The sequence below is a fragment of the Semicossyphus pulcher genome, unplaced genomic scaffold (genome assembly GCF_022749685.1).
Source record: "Semicossyphus pulcher isolate SPU_LCO1_2020_fin unplaced genomic scaffold, fSemPul1.0.p SCAF_6, whole genome shotgun sequence".
In the NCBI taxonomy this organism is placed as follows: Eukaryota; Metazoa; Chordata; class Actinopteri; order Labriformes; family Labridae; genus Semicossyphus; species Semicossyphus pulcher.
Window position 1 is genome coordinate 29,054,689 of NW_027211737.1, and position 20,438 is coordinate 29,075,126.

The 20,438-nt window shown below is 40.7% G+C and overlaps 5 protein-coding genes across 6 annotated transcripts; 3 read left to right on the forward strand and 2 right to left on the reverse strand.

Annotated features, from left to right (window-relative positions):
- The first annotated feature begins 953 nt into the window (after window positions 1-953).
- On the forward strand, window positions 954-3,766 carry zbtb26 (zinc finger and BTB domain containing 26). Of its 2 annotated transcripts, XM_069683348.1 has the most exons (2): window positions 975-1,514; window positions 1,614-3,766. In XM_069683348.1, exons 1-2 carry the CDS (start codon window positions 975-977, stop codon window positions 2,346-2,348), a joined length of 1,275 nt encoding a protein of 424 aa, XP_069539449.1. In that variant the 3' UTR covers window positions 2,349-3,766. The 2 variants fall into 2 exon arrangements, with proteins under 2 accessions (XP_069539450.1, XP_069539449.1); XM_069683349.1 differs by having other exon boundaries at window positions 954-3,766.
- A 1,564-nt stretch (window positions 3,767-5,330) lies between these two features.
- p2rx4b (purinergic receptor P2X, ligand-gated ion channel, 4b) lies at window positions 5,331-8,726 on the forward strand. Its single transcript, XM_069683302.1, has 11 exons — window positions 5,331-5,454; window positions 5,627-5,698; window positions 7,111-7,183; window positions 7,287-7,383; window positions 7,460-7,540; window positions 7,616-7,757; window positions 7,829-7,965; window positions 8,043-8,136; window positions 8,239-8,304; window positions 8,391-8,495; window positions 8,627-8,726. Exons 1-11 carry the CDS (start codon window positions 5,353-5,355, stop codon window positions 8,657-8,659), a joined length of 1,002 nt encoding a protein of 333 aa, XP_069539403.1. The 5' UTR covers window positions 5,331-5,352; the 3' UTR covers window positions 8,660-8,726.
- Window positions 8,727-9,552: 826 nt separating this feature from the next.
- Window positions 9,553-13,148, forward strand: gucd1 (guanylyl cyclase domain containing 1). Its single transcript, XM_069683118.1, has 6 exons — window positions 9,553-9,887; window positions 10,010-10,094; window positions 10,274-10,439; window positions 10,542-10,633; window positions 10,738-10,979; window positions 11,854-13,148. The coding sequence occupies exons 1-6, from the start codon at window positions 9,881-9,883 to the stop codon at window positions 11,943-11,945; spliced, it is 684 nt and encodes a 227-aa protein (XP_069539219.1). The 5' UTR covers window positions 9,553-9,880; the 3' UTR covers window positions 11,946-13,148.
- Window positions 13,149-14,021: 873 nt separating this feature from the next.
- Window positions 14,022-17,863, reverse strand: upb1 (ureidopropionase, beta). The gene is made up of 10 exons (XM_069683509.1): window positions 17,657-17,863; window positions 17,103-17,274; window positions 16,903-16,990; window positions 16,698-16,792; window positions 16,454-16,612; window positions 16,209-16,378; window positions 15,647-15,728; window positions 15,412-15,454; window positions 14,445-14,599; window positions 14,022-14,204 (listed from the first exon to the last, which is right to left on the reverse strand). The coding sequence occupies exons 1-10, from the start codon at window positions 17,758-17,760 to the stop codon at window positions 14,121-14,123; spliced, it is 1,152 nt and encodes a 383-aa protein (XP_069539610.1). The 5' UTR covers window positions 17,761-17,863; the 3' UTR covers window positions 14,022-14,120.
- Window positions 17,864-19,240: 1,377 nt separating this feature from the next.
- Window positions 19,241-20,385, reverse strand: LOC138610034 (uncharacterized protein C22orf15). The gene is made up of 5 exons (XM_069682731.1): window positions 20,361-20,385; window positions 20,114-20,200; window positions 19,741-19,863; window positions 19,529-19,603; window positions 19,241-19,374 (listed from the first exon to the last, which is right to left on the reverse strand). The coding sequence occupies exons 1-5, from the start codon at window positions 20,383-20,385 to the stop codon at window positions 19,241-19,243; spliced, it is 444 nt and encodes a 147-aa protein (XP_069538832.1).
- Window positions 20,386-20,438: the final 53 nt, after the last annotated feature.

The following is a 20,438-nucleotide window of genomic DNA, read 5'->3' on the forward strand; positions in this document are numbered from 1 at the left end:
TATATAATAGAAATAAAGCTACAAAATGTGCTATAATGTTACACTATGTTACCAGACAGTCCGAGTTGTCAGCTAAAGAGAGGGGGATTAGGCCAATGGGAAACATAGAGGCGCTTTTGGTTTGCACATAGCTTCTACTAATGTTACGCAAGGCGACTCATATAAGACGATTTTACTTTCTTTTCCTGCTGTAACCCAAACATCTATATCCAGGCTATCTATTTTCCTCTCAAAAAAGCAAGAACTTTAGCGCTAACGGCTAAGCTAACATTGGCCATAGAGGTCCAGTCAACCAACTGCTTCTTTCCTCTCAGACAATGTTAAATTAGTGTGTTGTTTATCGACAAACTTTAGAAAAACTTTGGCTAGCAAGGCGTTTAAAACGCCTTATACAATTTAATGTAATTCGACTCTTAGTCGTAGGGATAGCACTATCAGATAGAGCTAGGTAAAACGGTCAGCTACACACCTAGCTGTAAAAGTTGATACAACTATATATTTTTGTTGTACCACTTTTTTGAATGGATAAACGCCAAACTGAAAAGTGGACAGTGTTTTCGAAAATACATTTAAACATTTCATTAGTTCATTTACTTACTAGTTAACTACTTTAAATGCTTGCTGGTGTTAATTTGGTAGTTGTCTCGTTCTGTGTGCTCATTCTCACCTGTGTGAGAGCAGCACGCGCCTTGTTTGAAGATTGTGGTGCTATGGTGATGATTGCGACTTACGCAGGTGGTGGTACTTAATTAGCACTTTGTCTTTAATTAAGATGTGGTAAGTGTCTGTTAATATGGAACATGATTGAATTCCTTGACTATGATTTTAAGTTTAGTGTGAGGAAGACTACAGTTGTGTATTCTTGGCAAAATCATTTAAAGATATGCATGCAGGGAAAACTGCAAGACCATGAGAAATTATACAATAACTTTATTTGTCCTAAACAGGTGCTCTGCTGCTGTCTTCAGTTCACTATGGCCCAGAACCAGGTGATCCTGCAGTTCCGCTTTGCCACATTTGGGGACTCCATGTTGCAGAAAATGAACCTCCTACGTCACCAGAGACGCTTCTGTGATGTCACTGTGCGCATTAACCAGCTAGAGGTTCCTGGTCACAAGGTGGTGTTTGCTGCCGGCTCCTCTTTCCTGAGGGACCAGTTCATCCTTAAGCAGGACTCCAGGGAGGTGCAGATCTCCATGATCCAGGAGGCTGAGGTTGGCCGGCAGCTCCTGCTGTCCTGCTACACAGGTCAGCTGGAGTTTCCTGAGCTGGAGTTGGTGCATTACCTGACAGTGGCCAGCTTCCTCCAAATGGGCCACATTGTGGAGCAGTGCACTCAAGCTCTCAGCAAGTTCATCAAGCCTCAATCTGCACGACAGTTAGAAGTGGATATAAAGCGGGACAAGAAGGAGGAGGTTTTATTATCCCAGGCCCAGAGAGAGCAAGAGCGTACGCAGGTGCGGACTGTCCTTCAGAAGGACGAGGAGGTGGAGCAGGTGGAGAATGACAGCAATGTTGACGACGACGACGACGACTACAATGATGATGATGATGATGATGTAATCATCCAGCCTAATTCTCCCCCACAGATTTTATGCAGACGTCCAAAGCAGGGCATCATGGAGAGTGACATCACTATAGTAAAAGTTGAGTCTGTGTCTGATGTAGCAGATAACTCCATCACTGGTCACTTCCCCACCAGCCCACCTGCTGCTCTCCACTCTCCTGAGCCCCAGCACTCCCTCATTAATTCCACTGTGGACAGTCGTGGCAGTGAGATGGCAGTTCCAGCAGGTGTGTCTGGATACCCGGGCAGCCCCCCTCCTTCTTTCCCTCCTGCAGAGAAACACAGCGGGCACCAGAGAAACTACGACAAACCTCTCCAGTGGTACCACCAGTGCCCCAAGTGCTCCCGTGTCTTCCGCCAGCTGGAGAACTACGCCAACCATCTCAAGATGCACAAACTGTTCATGTGCCTCCTTTGTGGCAAGACCTTCACGCAGAAAGGCAACCTGCACCGACACATGCGCGTCCATGCCGGCATCAAGCCTTTCCAGTGCAAAATCTGCGGTAAAACCTTCACCCAAAAATGTTCTTTGCTGGATCACCTTAACCTGCACAGTGGGGACAAGCCACACCGCTGCAACTACTGTGACATGGTTTTTGCTCACAAACCGGTTCTCCGTAAGCACCTCAAACAGATCCACGGAAAGAACAGCTTTGACAATGCAAACGAAGGCAACCTGCATGATGGAGGGGTTGACTTTGACTTTGGCAGATGTAGCGAAGTGAAACTGCAGGATCACTTGGTTCTGCACCAGCCCACCTGCTGCTATCCACTCTCCTGAGCCCCAGCACTCCCTCATTAACTCCACTGTGGACAGTCATGGCAGTAAGATGGCAGTTCCACAAGGTGTGTCTGGATACTTGCCCAGCCCCCCTCCTTCTTTCCCTCCTGCAGAGAAACACAGCGGGCACCAGAGAAACTACGACAAACCTCTCCGGTGGTACCACCAGTGCCCCGAGTGCGCCCGTGTCTTCCGCCAGCTGGAAAACTACGCCAACCACTTCAAGATGCACAAACTGTTCATGTGCCTCCTTTGTGGCAAGACCTTCCAGAAAGGCAACCTGCACCGACACGTGCAGATCCATGCCGGCATCAAGCCTTTCCAGAGCAAAATCTGCGGTAAAACCATCACCCAAAAACGTTTTTAGCTGGATCACACTAACCTGCACAGTGGGGACAAGCCTCACCGCTGCAACTACTGTGACATGGTTTTTGCTTACAAACCGGTTCTCCGTAAGCACCTCAAACAGATCCACGGAAAGAACAGCTTTGACAATGCCAACGAAGGCAACCTGCATGATGGAGGGGTTGACTTTGACTTTGGCAGAATATCAAATCTTTTTGAGTAGCTTTGTGTGGATGCCTTCAGTTATTTAAATGGGCATGATGCAGACACATTACTCCATTAGTTTCCTTTAAATGAGCAGTTCTAGAAACTGTTTATACGAAGCTGGAGCACAGAGACTGTTATTCCTTGTGTAAGAAGCCAATGATTGCATTTTTAAAGATGGGTCGATGGGCGGACATGACGGCTGGTGTCTCGGTCTCATCCTGATGGGTTTAACTGGAGAACATAAACATGAAAGATGTTTTCCTGATCCACATTTCACTGTAGCTTCATTACTGTGGACTATCTTAATTTTTTTGTCCTACAATACATTGTAGATGCCTTCACATTGTACTTGAATATTCAGCACTGAAACATAAGGAGTGTACGTCAATAGTTTTATATTGAATTAACATGTCTTTGTGTCAATGTTGTCCATTGCAAACTGAATATATATTCAATATATGAATAAATATTCATTTGTATATTATGTATACAGTCTACTGTAGCCTTTGTTTCTAACTAAGTGAATATGGACTTTATAACTAAAAGAAACTTGAAAGCGGTTGGGTTGGAGGATATTCTTTTTAAGGCAAGCTACACCAGTGAAAACTGGGATGCCAAAGTGTCTATGAACTGAGAGGTTTTTATACAGACTTTATATCTGAGGTACTACTCGACCAAAGTGACATAATATCTGTCCTATGTTCATGAAGGTCAGTGTGTTACAGCTGACTCTTTTATCAAAGTGTTATACAGATGTTGTTATTGTAACACATTTATCTCCACCATTCATGCACACAAGAGTTTAATATTTATGGAAATATACAGTTGCATATCCATAATGTAAATACTGCATTCCTGTTGTGAAATTGTGTGGAAAATAAATGTTAAAGAAAATTCCAATGAAGTGATAAATTTGACAAAATTGAGTCTTTAAATCTTCTTACGTAGCGCTCGTGTGACTATCAGTTACAACCTTCCACAGCGTGCAGGCTAAGCTAATCCGTTAAAGTTTGCAGTATCTGAAAGGGGCATGTAAATGACTGATGAGTTGTCAGAACAATGTTTCATTGAGTTTGCTGCAGTATATTGTCTCAGTATCTTCACAGCAGTGAATACATTACCGAGGAGTGCAGAGCGGGGCATTTTCTGCAGGTGGAAGTGACACTTCCAACATGGCATACAAATTTCCAAAAACGAAAGCATTCAATTTTGTTGTGGTAGGAAACGCTAAACTATGAGCTATGACTCTGTTAGCTAAGGAATGGACAGGACTACTACTGAAACATGCGTTCCTTTGTTGTGTAATATGAAAGACACTACACATATGTTGTAAAATTAGTTATGCATTTATTAGTTTAATATACAGTAATAAGTGGTATCCACAATATTTGCTTAGTTTCGTGTTGTTCACATCTAATGAAAATATGCTGTCATGTACGTCCTGATACACCTAAAGTATTCAAATTAATTCCAGATGTGAAAGTTTAATTTATTTATCATTATGGTATAATCTGTATGTTTTTGTTCAGACTATTACACAACACATATCAATGGAAGCCTTTAAAAGTACCAAATGTTAAGTAAAGTTTGATATTCAGTCTGTGATTGAGGTTTTCTAGCAGCATTTTTTCACAAATAGGAAAGAAAATGAGCTGAATGGCTGAATTTAAAAATACAAAATACATCACGACTTAAAGTTAAGTACAAGCTACAGGAATTTACTCACAAACAAAACACAAAAACAATCCTAACTGTGTTCCAACACTCCCATTTAAAGTATTTACAGATAATATTTGCTGCACTAAGAATATTTTCCACCTTTTCTTTCACTGTGGGACTGTGAAACTGACCCGCTTAATGTAAACTTATATTTGCACTGACTCATCAGCTCACCACATTTAATACGTTCAGAAAATATGAAGACCAACCAACCTAAACTGTATATGGTTTGTTAAAAGCTACCACAGGCCCTCTTGGTGTAAAAACTGAGTCCAAATATGTGTCTATGCAGTGAATATAATTTGAATACAATGATTTGAATAAGGGCAGCTCTGTCCACTCATCATCAGTCCATCAGTGGCATGTGGTGCAGCGATGAGCAAGACTAGAGGCTGCTGCAAGAGCTTACTGCATTTTGTGTTTGATTATGAAACAACCAAAACACTGGTTGTTCCAAGCTTGGGAGTAGGATGTTTCTTCAGGTTCACCCAGCTATTGGTGCTGCTGTATGCGGTGGGGTAAGTCACATTAAGCTTTGTAGGGAGAACAGAGGGTTACGAGTGCAACATTGTAAAATATGGATAAAAAATGAAGAAAGATATCAATGAAATTCTGCTGTAATGGGCGTTTTGGTGATTCGTCGTGATTGGATCCCATTGTTAAAATGTCACACTGTTAAACCTGCAGGTATGTGTTCGTGGTGCAGAAGGCCTACCAGCAGACAGACTCTGTCATGAGCACCGTCACCACCAAAGTGAAGGGTTTCGCCTTCACCAACGTTTCCAACATGACGCCTAAATTTTGGGACGTAGCAGATTATGTTATCCCACCTCAGGTATACTCATAATAAAATCACACACAGACTTAATGGTCACGCCCCACCTTTACATATTAATCATGGGGTATACTATGGACTGTGCTAAACTGATTGTTTGCTCTACAATGACTTTGACTAAGACGACTTCATTGTCTTGATATCTGTGCTTCTCTTCTGTGTAACATAACAGGGTGTTAATTCATTTTTCGTGCTAACAAATATGGTCGCTACCCCTGATCAAACTCAGTCACGTTGTCTTGAGGTGAGTCACTGATACTACATATTATAGTATATTATATAGTGTTTTATACTGTTGTATTCTATATGTATATGTTCTTAATGTACATTATTACAATATTGTTACCATATTGTATACTACATTATATTACACTATACAAAATTATTCTATATAATTGCATTTTTTACCGTTATATTACTTTATACTGCACCTTATATTGTACCATATCATAAAGCTTAGACCTCACACCATACTGTGTCACCTCACGCTGCATACCATGTCACTTCATCTTGTCACATACTCCTTACTTACTTGTATAACAGTTGTATATACCTTGTATTTTTATTTTTCTATCTACTCTTATTTTTATGCTGTATTTACTAGGGATGCACGATATTGGATTTTTTGCCGATATCCGATATGCCGATATTTTACAACTCATTTAACCGATTACCGATACCGATATTTTTTTCCCGCACGCCTAATTGCAGAGATCATCAACTCTCTTCTGTATTGGAATTAGCGTACAGTATAATGGTGATACTCTTATCACATTTGTTACAACGGTCGGGGTGACGGGTCTTGAGATGGTTAATCAAGTTTGTAGTGTTGAAAGACTTTGCCTTGGCTCCTCCTCGCATCACCGAAGCTGAGCAGTCGTTGCAAACAGCAGTTTTCTATCTATTTCGGACACTTTGAAAAACTTCCACACCATGGACATTTTGGCTTCTAACTCTCTCATGCTGCAGGTAGACACACGTGACGTCATCACGCTGCAGATCTTCTTCACGCCGGGGACATTGCGCCGAGGTCGGGCCTTTAATCAAGTATTCAGCAGCCCATTATTTTATCGGTTAATTATGTTGGCGGATATCGGCGTGTTGGCTGATATCCGATAGTTCATTTTTAAGCCAATATCGGCCGATACCGATAATGTGCCAATAATATCGTGCATCCCTAGTATTTACTTACTTGCTATTTTGTCTTTGTACTGCTGCAACACCCACATTTCCCCCCTGGGGATCAATACAGGATTATCTTATCTAATATTATGACACCTGGTCAGATACATTGTTTATTGACTCACAACAGATCATTAGAGGTTAAATAATTACACATTGATTTGTTACCAATGCTTATTTCTTTTACTAATTAATCTGTCAGTTTCAACAATGCAAATCAATCAATCATCTTAATATCTTTGTAGTGCTAATAGTGCTAATAGCTTTACCCTTTGTTGGTCAAGTTATTTTCAAGGTCGGGACCGTCATGAAAATGCACATTATTCAGATTCATTGTCATTTAGCTTGCATGAACACAAACCTGCTCCTGGCAATAACTTCACTAAAAAGGCATGACGTCTGTTGTGTGTGCGCACTGTCGTCATGGTAACAGGTCTCATTAGTTGACAGATTACACCTGTGATTCTCCTCCAGCATCCAGGCCCGTCAACTACTTGTATGGATGACTGTGACTGTATCGAGGGATACAGTGATCCTAGAGGCAATGGTAGGCCTTCCTCAACATTTGATTCACATGTGATATTTTATCGTCTGTAAATGGAAAAATATCGTACAGAACACACACATCCTTACACCTATGTTTCACTCAGGTATACGGACAGGGCTGTGTGAGAATTATTCCACGACTGCCCGAACCTGTGAAGTGATTTCATGGTGCCCTCTTGAAGTTGACACTAAGCTGCCTGAGTAAGCATTAAGACAGTGTTGTGATTTATCAGTAGTTAAAAGATTTGGTGTGACATGTTGTTTCTCTGTTGCACAGACGTCCACTGCTGGCTGCGGCAGAGAACTTCACTGTGTTGATCAAAAACAGCGTTACATACCCCAAGTTCAAGTTCCACAGGTTGGTAAAGTATATGAGAACAAACTGTTTTATTATGAGCCATGATATCACGTGAAGGTTCTTCTTCATTCCCAGGAGAAACATACTGCCCCGTATTAACTCCTCATACCTGAAGAGGTGTGAATTCAATCGTACTACAGATCTTGACTGCCCCATATTCCGCCTGAAACACATGGTTTCAGAGGCTGGAGAGGAATTTGAAGACATGGCTGCGAAGGTACAACAACACCATATTAATTTGAAAAATTGTGTAACTTAAATTTAAAGTGTATTTCCATGTTTACAAAGGGTGGTATCCTCGGTATTATTATTGACTGGAGCTGTGACCTGGACTGGTGGGCAGGGGAGTGTTTACCCAAGTACAGCTTCCGCAGGCTGGACAACAAAAATCCTGACAATGATGTGGCCCCTGGATACAACTTCAGGTGATAGCCATAAACAACAAGCAATATATGCATTTATTATAAAATGGATTAAACTAAAACAAGACACCTCTTTTTAGGTTTGCAAAATACTACAAGACCCCTGATGGAGAGGAAGCTAGAACCTTAATCAAAGCATATGGGATCCGGTTCGATATCATTGTGTTCGGAACCGTGAGGCCTGAACAAAATAACTTCAAATAACTTCATCAGCAACATGTGGCTGCTCTCTTTGCTTTGACAACAGCATTAATACCTTGTTCTTTTATCTTGCAGGCAGGGAAATTTGGAATTGTACCAACCATAGTGAGCTTGGGTGCAGCATTGTCTTTCCTTACTTTGGTGAGATATTTGAAGTCCTTTTGAATTATGACTTATAAAAAGTATTTTTAGAAGAAAATAAAATGACACATGGAATTTTCCTGCAGGTTCCCATTTTTGCTGACATTTTTATGTTGACATGCATGGGGAAAAGACGTCTTTACGAGAGACATAAAGTCTCATATCTGAATGAGGATGACGATGCTGAATCAGTAAGTGACTGATCTTGCAGTTTCACATTTTACATCCCGTAATGCCAGCAGAAATTAGTTTTGAATATTTTTTTATGGAGTACCGTATACAGTCCACAGTTAATCTGTTTCTCTATATTTTTATTTCACAGATGTCAATGGGCACCACATACGGAACCCAGTAACATGGTCACATCAACATGGGAACAGTTTTCTGCAGATGAATCTGTAAAAAATAAATAAATAAATAAATATCTGTGTATAAAAGTAGGCCTTCCTTTCTCAGTTTAAAGCTACTGTGAGGAACTTTTGGTTTGTGTTGATTTTGGCGCCCCCGGTGGACAAAGTGGTACCTCTTATCTCTTTGCTGATTTTGTCCTGTACATGCTTGAGTGGTGGTTTTTAACAAAAATTCTCATCCTGCTTTCTTTCACAGTCATATGTATCACCCACTTTAAAAAAAATGTGCCTGGAAAATATAATCAAAGGTAGCATGCAGTTAATCACTTTGTCTGACACCTACCCCCAGCCAACAGTTTTCAAGCATTAAAAACTATACTATACTACTATAAGGAAATAATCAGTCTTGTTGCTGATGGTCTTGTTTGCTTTTGTAGGTCATATCGAGTAATCAGAATTAATTTCAGACTGTTTCATAACCAGATAAAAACTCATCACAGGAGCTTTAATGCCAGTAGTAATTAATCTTGAATAGAACATTTATTTTTTCATGAAGAACCTTTACCCCATAGTTAATATGTTTATTTTTATTTTTATTACACAAATATCAATAGGCATCACATAGGGAACCCAACATGGGAACATTTGTCTGCAGATGAATCTTTACTTAAAAATGGCCATGAATAGATATCTTCGGAATAATTTGAATTCTTCAAAATAGATAATTTAAAAAAGACAATAAAACTGGTTAAACGTATAAATCTAAATATCTATGTGTACCTTTTTCGGTGTAAAATTATAAATGAATCCTCCGCACCGCACGGGGGCAGCAGCACTTTGAGTGGGAACGCAACCAAACACAAGAAGCTTCTCAGTATGCTAACAAACAACAGAGCAGTGTAGCAGGGAGGTATTTTAGGGAGAGGCGTCGGCAGAAAAACTTGTTAAAATAGATTTTTTTGAACTTGTTTCTACTATTTCTTTGGTTACGTGATAATTATATGTCTAGCAGTGGTCTTCGTCGAGCTGCCTCGCTGTATAGCTGGGAAGCCCCGACCAGAGGAGTTATTAGTGTTAGCCGGACAGCTAAACTTGGGTGGGCAGCTGGTTTCTCAAAGTTAGCATCGATGAGGAAACCCAACCCCGGCTTAAATGCTGTAAACAAGACTGACCAGCTTGTCTTGAGTTAGCTAGTCGGCAGCTTGTCCTAGAAAGAGTACTGCAGAATGACAGGTGAGTGTCACGATTTGAGCTGTATACGAATTGTGCTAAAAATGCTTTGCATCTGATATCGCCTTCAATTTGCATTAGAGGAATATTACAAAGTGAAATAATAATACTTCGGGTTTTCTCAGATGATGTTGTCTTGCTGAATGTACCTGTCATTCAGCAACTGTATCACTGGGACTGTGGGTTAGCCTGCTCCAGGATGGTCCTCAAGTAAGTGCACTGTAAAGTTGTCAACTTTTGTTATTAAAGACTGCATGACTGCATATCACTCCCATGCAAATGATGCTGACATTGTGCTACCTAGTATAACAGAACTGCTTAACATGTATAATATAACACAGGTGCACCACAGTTAACCCAGGAGAACTGACCGTCTCTAAATCTTCCAGGTACCTCCATCCTGTCAGTGAGGAGGATTTTCAGAGAGCATGCTCTGATCTGAAGCTGACAGAGAGTGTGTGGACTATTGACCTGGCCTACCTCATGTGCCATTTAGGGATCAAACACTGCTTTTGTACGCAGACTCTTGGCGTTGATAAGGGCTTTAGGAATCAGGTACTTGGCGAGCAAACTAATCAGTACTGTCCTAAGTAGATTTGAACTGACTGATTCTGTGTGAGTGACAGTGTCTTCGTTGTCTTTTGATATTGTTTGCAGTCCTTCTATAAGAAACATTTTGATACTGAAGAAGACAGAGTGAATGAGCTCTTCCTCAAAGCAGATAGCAAAGGTGTGGTTGTGAAGAAGTGGTGAGTGCTCTGTTAATTATTAATCATTTGGACAAGCCACCTGCTTTTGCCCGTAGACAAAGCAAATATTCCCCCTGATATGTGTTTGTATCTTCCTCTCACAGTTCTGCAACGGTTCAAGAAATCCAGTCTCACTTGGAGCAGGGCCATGTTGCCATAGTGCTGGTCAACGCTTTCGTTTTGACCTGTGAACTCTGCTCCTCGCCTGTCAAATACTGCTGCTTCCTGCCTGTCGGCCAGAAGTGTTTCTGCAGGAAGCCGGAGTACCAGGGTCACTTTGTGGTAGTGTGCGGCTTCAACAGGACTGCTGGCTTTATTTTCTACAACAACCCTGCCTATTTTGACCGTGAGTAATCTCATATGTCCGAAGCACAAGCAGAATATTTACAAACATTTACAGTATTAATAGGTTACAGGGGAAAACTGCTTTTCTCAAAGCAGTCTTGCATCGTTTTCGTTGACCATTTCAAACATTTTAAGATTATAGTAGTGCTGAAACATCTGTTGATGGAAAAGACAAAAATATCTTTTGATACTCAGGTAATTGCAGGATGCTCACATGTTTACATGGCGCGGTTTAGCTCAGTGGTTAAATTGCCCATCCCATGTAGAGGCTCAGTCCTCGTCTCAGCGCCCTCGGGCTCGACTCCATCCTTGTGCCTTTGCAGCATGCCATCCCCACTCTCTCAACCAGTATTTCTGACTCAATCCACTGTCCTATTAAATAAAGACAAAAGGCCAAAATCATCATCTCAAAGTCGAGCTGAAACGGCATTTCGAGAGTATCTAGCTTCCGTATCGTGACGTATTTCCGAGTGAAACAGGACGTGCAGGCGGGACATGTCATTAGAGGGATTTGATTTGATCTTTGAGAAGTGGGCGTAGACAGACGTTCTCCACAGCGCCTATATTGGCCTATATTGTCAAATAGAGGCACAATATTATCGGGGATGTGATCTAAAAGGATTAAAATGACATTTTTCATTTCGACTTAAAAAAACAAAAGGGCAGCGCAAACCTGCTGCCTTTTCTCAGGTATAACTTTCACCATGTTCAGCAGCTAACATTAGCATAGCTTAGAAGTATAATGATTATTTTATTTTCTAATTTCTTAATTATTATTAACACTTATTATGTTATTTATTCTTTGTAGTAGCATGCTAACATTAGCATGCACCTTAGATGTATTAACAGTGTTTGTGTGTTCGTGTTTATTTCAGGGGTGTGCTGCACCAGCATCAATAATTTTGAAGAGGCTCGACGGAGCTACGGGACAGATGAGGATATCCTGTTCATCTTTAAGGAGAGTTGATTGATAGCGAAGTTGGACTTGGATATCCCCTCACCATCATAGTACTATGATGCTGCGGGTCCACAGTGTCGGACTGGTGGCCCCTCCTGTGGTCAGTTGTTGCCTGGGCCATCGTCCTGTCTGGTGCTAATAAGCCCAACCACTCACATGGAAGGCACACACGCTGCAGCATCACCGCTCTTACTCCCTCTTAAACATTCAATAATACTAAACCCATGAAGGATGAACAGCTGGGATGTTCAAGAATTTCAGTTGAAGTATTTTGTTTATTTTCTCTTTTATGAATTTTATCGTGTCTTTGACGCATTTTAATGACTGTGGTTGCTCATATATCGGATCCTTTGAAGTCTCACACTGAGACGGTAATATTTAAGATCTGCAAAACTACAGTGGATGAAATTTGGGAATCATGACATAACACAGAATTTTGGGAAATAGTGTTCACATGATTGGAGATGAAAACATGAAGATTCAGTTTATTTGTTCCTTTTTGGTGTTGACATCTTAAGAAAATCATCAGCAACCACCAGCCTCACCTTCACCTGCCTTTAAAAATCCTCCTAACTCACCTGTCTATCACCTTTTTATTCTGATGATTCTATCAACAGGGAAAACAGGAAGTAGTTGTGTTTTGAGAGTCTCAGGTAATTAATGCCCTAAAGTGTGACATGCACATCAAATGACAAAACAAGATCAATGCAGTACCCCCAAGTTTGTCTATGGATTGTCTCTTCTGTCTGCAGAAGAACAGAGACGGGGGATCCACATCCTAAAATATGAACTCACCAGTTTCATTTACTTTACCAGAAAGAAAGCAGCTCAACATCTTGTGCTTTGTTGTCGTGGCAACATGCTGGATAGATGGATAACTTGCGTAGTTGTTTTGATCATGTTGCAGAACAAAGGAGTCATTTTTGCTTGATCACGTCCTCAGTTATAAGCTGGTAAATTCCTTATCGTCACTTTTATGTAACTTTTAATTTTGGTATTATGTATTTGCACTACATTTTTTCACACCAGGCATAATTGTATGTTATTTAAATTCAACATTGTACCATGAAATGACTTCTCTGAATTTAATGAAAAGTGATTTCTTACTGGTTGTGCTTTCGGAGGAGAATAAAGAGCACATTTTAAACCGCAAACTTTATTTTTTATTAAACATAGAGCTGTGTTAATTATATGTTCTGATTAAAGAATTTGAACAAATGCTTCAGTCTTCAGTTATTTTTTTGTGATGCCCGAATCTTCAATGAGGCAATTATATCAGTAACCTCATTACATAATTTTGCCGGGGATTTAGGGTGTAACAAATGATGTTAGCCAGCTTGCACAATCCTCTTTATTCTCAAATAGCTACCTTGATTCTTTGGGGGAGGGGGACAGTGGATAGTGTTAGAAGAGAGAGTGGGCATATCACGCGGCAAAGTTTTGTCAAGACACTTTACAAAAGGAGCAGGTCTACTTTATTTTAATATTATTTAGAGAGAGACCCAACATGAATCCACCACAAGCAGCACTTAGCAACATTTGTTAACAGTGGCAGGAAAAAATTAACAGGCAGAAAACTCGAGCTCATGTTGAACATCCGCCTGTCTGGATGGGCTGAAAAGTGGGATAAAAGGAAATGCAGGATAGAGACAGGCAAACAACAGATAATACATACTCTTGGTTACAATACCAATAATAATGGTACAAATGTTTAAAATTAAAACATTCTATTCTGTATTATCTGTTGTGATTGCAGCAAGAACATAAGTTGTTGTTGCTCTGACTGCCTGTCTCTATCCTGCATCTCCCTCTATCCCACATGTCGGCCCATCCAGTCAAGGCAGACGGCTGTTCAACATGAGCCTGGTTCTGCTCGAGGTTTCTGCCTGTTAAAAGAAAGTTACGTGCGGTCTAGACCTGCTCTTTTTGAGCGATATAAAAATACAAATTCATTGATTGACTGACCTGTACTACTGTGTCTCCCAGCACAATCAGCATTATGCCATTCTTGTCACAAGTGGCTGCAGTGGCCACTGTTAGTTTAATAAGTGGAAAAAGTCCAGACTCAAGTGTCCAGTGCCCTGGTTTAGCTTTATTTATTTTTCTTTGATAAACTGATAGTGGAACCATCTTATCGACCGACAATTAGAAAAACAGATAAGATTGACTACAGTGAAATATCATCTACTCCTTCACTATTTTAGGACTGAAGTCAGGTCTGACCGCCTTAGTAAGTTCCTCAGCGTACTCTGCATAACGTCCAGTCATCTGCAAACAAAGGCAAAGAGAACAGCTAGATTACATTCATCCAGGAGAAAAGACTTTTAGTCTTTTTTAAACATTCTGGTTTTTCTAACATTTTTTAACATTACTACAAAGTTTTGGAAAAAAGTATGTCCAAGACATAATCGTCCGATCACTGCAGGATCAAACGAACACAATCCATCTTAAAGTAAATATAATGGGACACACAGAGAGGCTGCTCACACTAAACAAAGTTAGACTTACCTTAAAACTCCATTTGTCGCTGATTTGTCTGTTCAGGTTGAGATCCATTTCGACCACCAGGAGTCCGTCACTGGTTCTGGAGAGTCCCGGGGTGCGGCTGCCATCAGGAGCAGCCACATAACTGGATCCATAGAAGTGTCCAAAGTCATGGTGAGCTGCAAAAGTCAGGAGAGCAGTTTGAATCTGGTGCTGAAATAAATCACCCTACTAGTGCAACTACTTATAATATGTGGAACTGACAATGAATGAAAAGGGCTTTAAAATATGGCAGATTTTAATTCAGCAACAGTCTGTAAAAGACCCCCTCCAGGGAAAATCAAGTGTTTAACCTTGTAAACATCTTCATGTGGTGTTCTTCATGTGCTACATGTCATGTCAGGGACAACATCAGCAGTCATCTCCATGGCTGGGCCTGTCTGCTTTTAAACTGCAGTGTACCAAGGACAGGCTGAACAACATGTTTACAGGTTGGCAGGTTTGAGACGTCACAAACCTAAGGAGCCAATCCCGTTAATGGACAGGGTGACGCTATGTGTATCATTATGTGTAACCTATGGCAACCACTTCAGCGATGCGTGAGCCAGCTGTAACCGTCATTGTAATTTTTGCAAACTCACCACTGGCACTAACATTACGACTACTATTTACCACATTTCAAGCTAGCTAAGTTTCTACGAGTTGCCTCTGAACGGTGGCAGAGACACGTTTTGTTTCAAGACGAGAGGGGGTGGTTGAACATTTGCATAGTGGGCGGGGCCTATGCATATTCTGGAATTTTTAATGAGGGAGAGGGAGGAGATGCCTTGGGAGGATTTTTAAAAGGTAATTAACTTATTTTGCAGAAAAAAAACATATCAGACACAATTTATTATTTCAAGCAGAGCATTATATAAGTCTTAAAACATGACTGGAGCTGCTCTTTAACAATACAAGTTGAAGAAGTGGAAAACAAACAAAAATCTCATACCCTTTTTTCCATCACCAGATGTAAATTCACTTTTGAAATGTTCCTGTGTGAAGAACAATAATACACGTAAGGTCACACATGCTGCCAACGGCCAAAGCTGCAAGCAAGCTTTTACAACCTATTGCAATGTTAATGTTAAATTGTCACTAAACTCAAATGTACAATTCCATGGGCTTTAATTAGCTGTTATTCATCAGTCTAATGTTATTATTGCAGTTACAGAGACTTGACTTACCGTTCCAACACGATTGATTGCACAAGTGTAACAGTGGTTAGCTATGGCTGCATTCCTGGCTTCTATAGGCCACATGGGCTCACTGCAGAGAGGAAATAACACAATAACTTTAGTACAGGTCAGCAAAAGGCAAGGGCGCGCTTTTTACCTAAACATTGGTAGGGACATATAGTTTTGGGAGGTGGATCTGGGGTCGTGTCAAACCCTTTGTTTACAAAATCAATAACTTGAACTGAAAAATAATCTGGTTGGTCGTGACTAATAGTCCTTGTCGCCCGCCGTGGAGCTCTCCGGCTGTGTCCCGAGTCCACCTGGCCACCAGTGGATGTAGCAACAATCCCCCCCAGACCTTCCTTATTTATCCACTTTATAAAAAGTGGATTTTTTTAGGGACAATATTAATATGTATAATTATTCTTACTTATTTATTTGTTTATTTATTTATTTCATTATGATTAGATTTGTACAAGAAATATCATTGATAAGATAAGATAATCCTCATTTGCCCCCTTTATTTTTTTAATCATTCCAGTAGTTGCACTTCTTCAATTGTGTGCCTCACCTGAGAGCTCCAACCGTCGCTGAGGGGTTGAAGATGATCTCAGCTCCGTTCATACTGTACATGAACCAGTTGAGAGGGTGATGGCGCCCGTAGCAGATGTTCACAGCTATCTTCCCAAACTGTGTCTGGAACACCGTGTGTCCAGAGTCACCCTCCATGTAATATGTAGACTAGAGTACAAAAAAACATAGTAAACAAAAGCCGTTTGGTTTATTTCATACAGGAACAGTGGATCAGAGAGTCACCTCATTAAAGTCCCCGATCCTGGGAATATGGTTCTTCCTGCTCTTTCCCAGCACGTCTCCAGAGTTGGAGATCACCACTGCTGTGTTCCACAGGGTGCTGTGTAGCTCCTCTCTTTCCAGAATTGGAGACACCACTACCATGTTGTATTTCTTGGCCAGCTAATGACAGAATGACAGACATTATTAGGCTTGTGTTCTTTAGTAAAGCATGTCATGGCACTGTGTCAGACCGCTGTAATCTCACCTCTTGGCAGAAGCGTGTGGTGCTTCCTTCTTCAGCAGACTCTGCGAACTCTGTCCATGGATCTTTCTCCCGTGTGCAGAAAGCAAAGGGCATGGCTGTGGACAGGAGGTCAGTCACCTTATTATCTTGTGATGACTGATAGATGAAAACTTATATTATAATTATGATTTTAATTCTTGTAGATCTAACTCATGAAAGAACTCACTCCAGGTTTCCTGAAAGCAGACAATGTTCACACCGCACATGGCTGCTACCTCCACTATTTCACCAACACGGCTATGCATGGCGTTAATCTGTGGAGACAGACAACTCGGGATTTATAGTTGTCACTTCTTGATCTGAACAGCTTCATCCTGTCTATGCCACAACAGGTGAAAGTATTGTTGGTAAACACTAAGTCCTGACCTGGTCCAGGATGGGGGCATCAGTGGGCAGAACAATGTGGTGCTGAATGAGTCCCACACGGATCCTCCGAGGTGGCCTCAGTTGTTCTTGTGCAGATTCAAACCTGAAACCCTTCAGCTCAAAGCAACGCTTAGAGGCAGCCTCCACAGCAGAGGCAGGGAGGTCCAACTTCCTGTAAGATTGAGTGTGATTATAATAGAAAGAAAAAAATAGATGAATCCATTAAATAATTTTTAATTTCAGTCGGAGCTTTAATTTGTGTTTTCCTTATTTTTCAGAGCATTATTCTGAGTATAAGAGAATACATTTATGTAGGCTATAGGCTACATAATGTGCATTTCTGCAATATCACCATCACAATTATATGTTTTAAGAGTGTTGCAAATACACATTTTGATTTTTTTCTCTTTGGACAGGCTAAAGGTTGTGTGCTGTACACTGCAGCTCTGACCTGACCGAAGTCCAAACCGCAGAACAATAATTGACCAGGAACAAATTGAAAAGAAAAAGCACGATTATTGGAAAAAGTTGAAAACAGTTAAACAAGTTCTCACTCTGTCTCCTTCCCGAACAAAATGCGTTTCACCTCCCTGAGCTCGGCCTCGGGCAGATGACTCTCCAGAGATTTCTCCAGCGACTCGAACTCGCACGCGGACATTTCTGCGGTTTCTTCACGTTTGTTGTTGTTGTACACAGTTCAGCTCAGACTCTCTGGCAGTCTGCGGAAACGGACTGTGTGCAAGTTGTATATTAGGCTAGTACACTCGTTATATAATCCGGTTTTCACGTAGTCTTACGCAATTCTGGATTTTGGGAAGACGAGCTACTATCATACGTCCAGCGGCTGTTCAGGGGCGTTTGTGTCATTAATTAACCGTATGTGCACCCAGCCTCTCCACTTGCGTGCAATAGCTGTATGTCAGCAACCATACAGTCATTGGTTACAACGCACACACAGAGAGAGAGAGAGACAGAAAGAGAGAAAGCGAGAGACAGAGGCAGAGAGAGGCAGAAGCAGCAGCTGAATCACTGTAGCCTAGCTAGCTAGCCTAGAGAAAGTTTAGCCAAGTACTGTAGCTACGTAGCAACAGAGCAACAACAAGTGTAATTTTGGCTTACTGGTTCCTTTTTTATTTCCATCACTTGCTGACAACTGCTAAAAACTTCATGAGTTAAATTTTTAAAAATCATTGTGTAAGACGTCGTGTCTAAAGTAAGGTATATCGGCTACCTTTCCTTCTGTGACAATAAGTTTTCTGCAGAGATAAAGAGATTTGCAGTATTTTAGCTGTTACATTCATGCCAATAAAGTTTACTGAATTGAATTGAAAGAAAATTTAATTGATCAATAACTACAACTTCCACTTTAGTTTTGAAATGTAGGCTTTTTCCTGTGGGGCATAGGTTACAATATGTCCATGAATAACCACATACCTGATAATACCATCGTAGGATATTTTGGTTTCATTACAAATGACATGATCTTTCTTGTTTCAGAAGGCTCAACATGTATCTCCAGAAGAAATAGTCCCTTAACCCCACCACCTGTACCACTAAAATAATTTTTACATTTCTAAATTAATATTATTATATATTATATTCAAAACAATACATACAAAGTAAAGTCCTTTTTTATTATGAGAATGTTTACTTCTAGTTTAAATCTCTAAAATGCAGGGCTTTTACTTCGTACAAACTTTGTATTGGTTTTCTGGTAATTGGTAAATATGATGCAGAACTAGTTCACTTTATGTTGCTCTATTTGGTCAATCTTAGGAAAGTGATATTTCTTATATCATGCTTGAAGTTACATACCAAATAAAATAGTGTAATAAAACCCAACTTGTAACATGTAAAGAGCCTGAAGGTGGTTTTTGGGTGGCTGTCAGAGCAGTCTGCTGTTCATTGTTTGTGCAAAAGTAAGTTGAATAGAATTATCAAAATGAAACATGACACAGCATCTTTATTCAAATCATTCACACAATACTGTAGAGGGTCTCAATCATCTTCTATTGCACAAAAACTCACAACTCAGTTAATCTGCATAGATAGAGGATAAAGTTCATATATTAATGTGTTAATTGATCGGGTTATGTGTTACCTTTATGCTGTTACTTCTGTCATGACTTTAATAAAAACTACGTCCTTTTGTGGCTCTTGTTATTTGCAGAGTTTTTGCTTCTGGAGAGGCCGGCCTGGCTGCTCCTTTGTGTCCGCCCTCTCATCTTTCTGTCTCGCTCCTTGTCGGGGTTTGACAGTTTCCTCAGCAGCTCTGAAGAAGAGAAAAGAACTGAAGAGTTGATTTTAAACTGTAAAGATTTGTTTGACCAGCAGGAGGCCTCAGAGGGCCACAGAAGTCGGCGGGTTGGTCGCCACTGTACTGTTTCAGCCCTGAAGTTTCATTCTCCGTAGTGAGGGGGTTTTACCTGTTAACTCGGGGTGACTCTGGCTGAAGTCGTTTAGAAGAGACACATATTTCCGCCCTCCAGCGTCAGGATCTCCTGAAAGGAAGTAAAGTCATGAACTTTGATTCATCATGTCAGACATTTTCCAAACATCATATATCTAAACTTATAACCAAACTATTGAGGCAGGACAGTTTTAACTCGGTGATGCTCAGAAACTTTGATGGACTCACGGCAAACTCGCAGAAGGACGTAGAATTGTCTCTCCACCAGCACGCTGCTGGCCAGAGCCAGACTGTGCTGCTTCCCCTCCAAGTTCATCACTCTGCCACTGCTGTCCAACAAATCCACACACTCTGCAGGAAGGAACACTTCACATATAATGTCTGTACTTACAACCAAAAGCAGGTGAAAGAACTGAAATTCTGAAAATAGTTTTGGTGTCAGTCAACAGATGATCTGTTCTCAGACCTATTCAAGTAAATGCTAGAAGAGACTAATATACTGACATCGCTCTCTGTTTTTAAAAAGACAAATAAAGACATTTGATGGAAAATTGAGCTCCAGTAATGGATGATTCCTGCTCTTAATACCGCTGTTAAATACCTCTAAAGTCCAGGCCGCACTTCTCCTTCAAATGATGGATGAAGTTTATCAGCTTACAGTTGAGATTGAACATTTCCATCCTGCTGTCTGTCAAGAAAAATAACATCTTTATACTCGGACATCCTGTACTCTGGCACATTTACCTCCACAGTGAAGACATGCTGCAAAGTCTTTAATCCTGCTTTAAATCAACAGTGTTACTGGTTTCAATGTGAACTACATTAAAGCATGGAAAAAGTAATTTTACCTCCAAACAGGATGGTGACAAACATGTTCTGGTCCTGACTGCAGTGCCACCAGCAGTGCTTTAAAGCCCGGCGAGCTG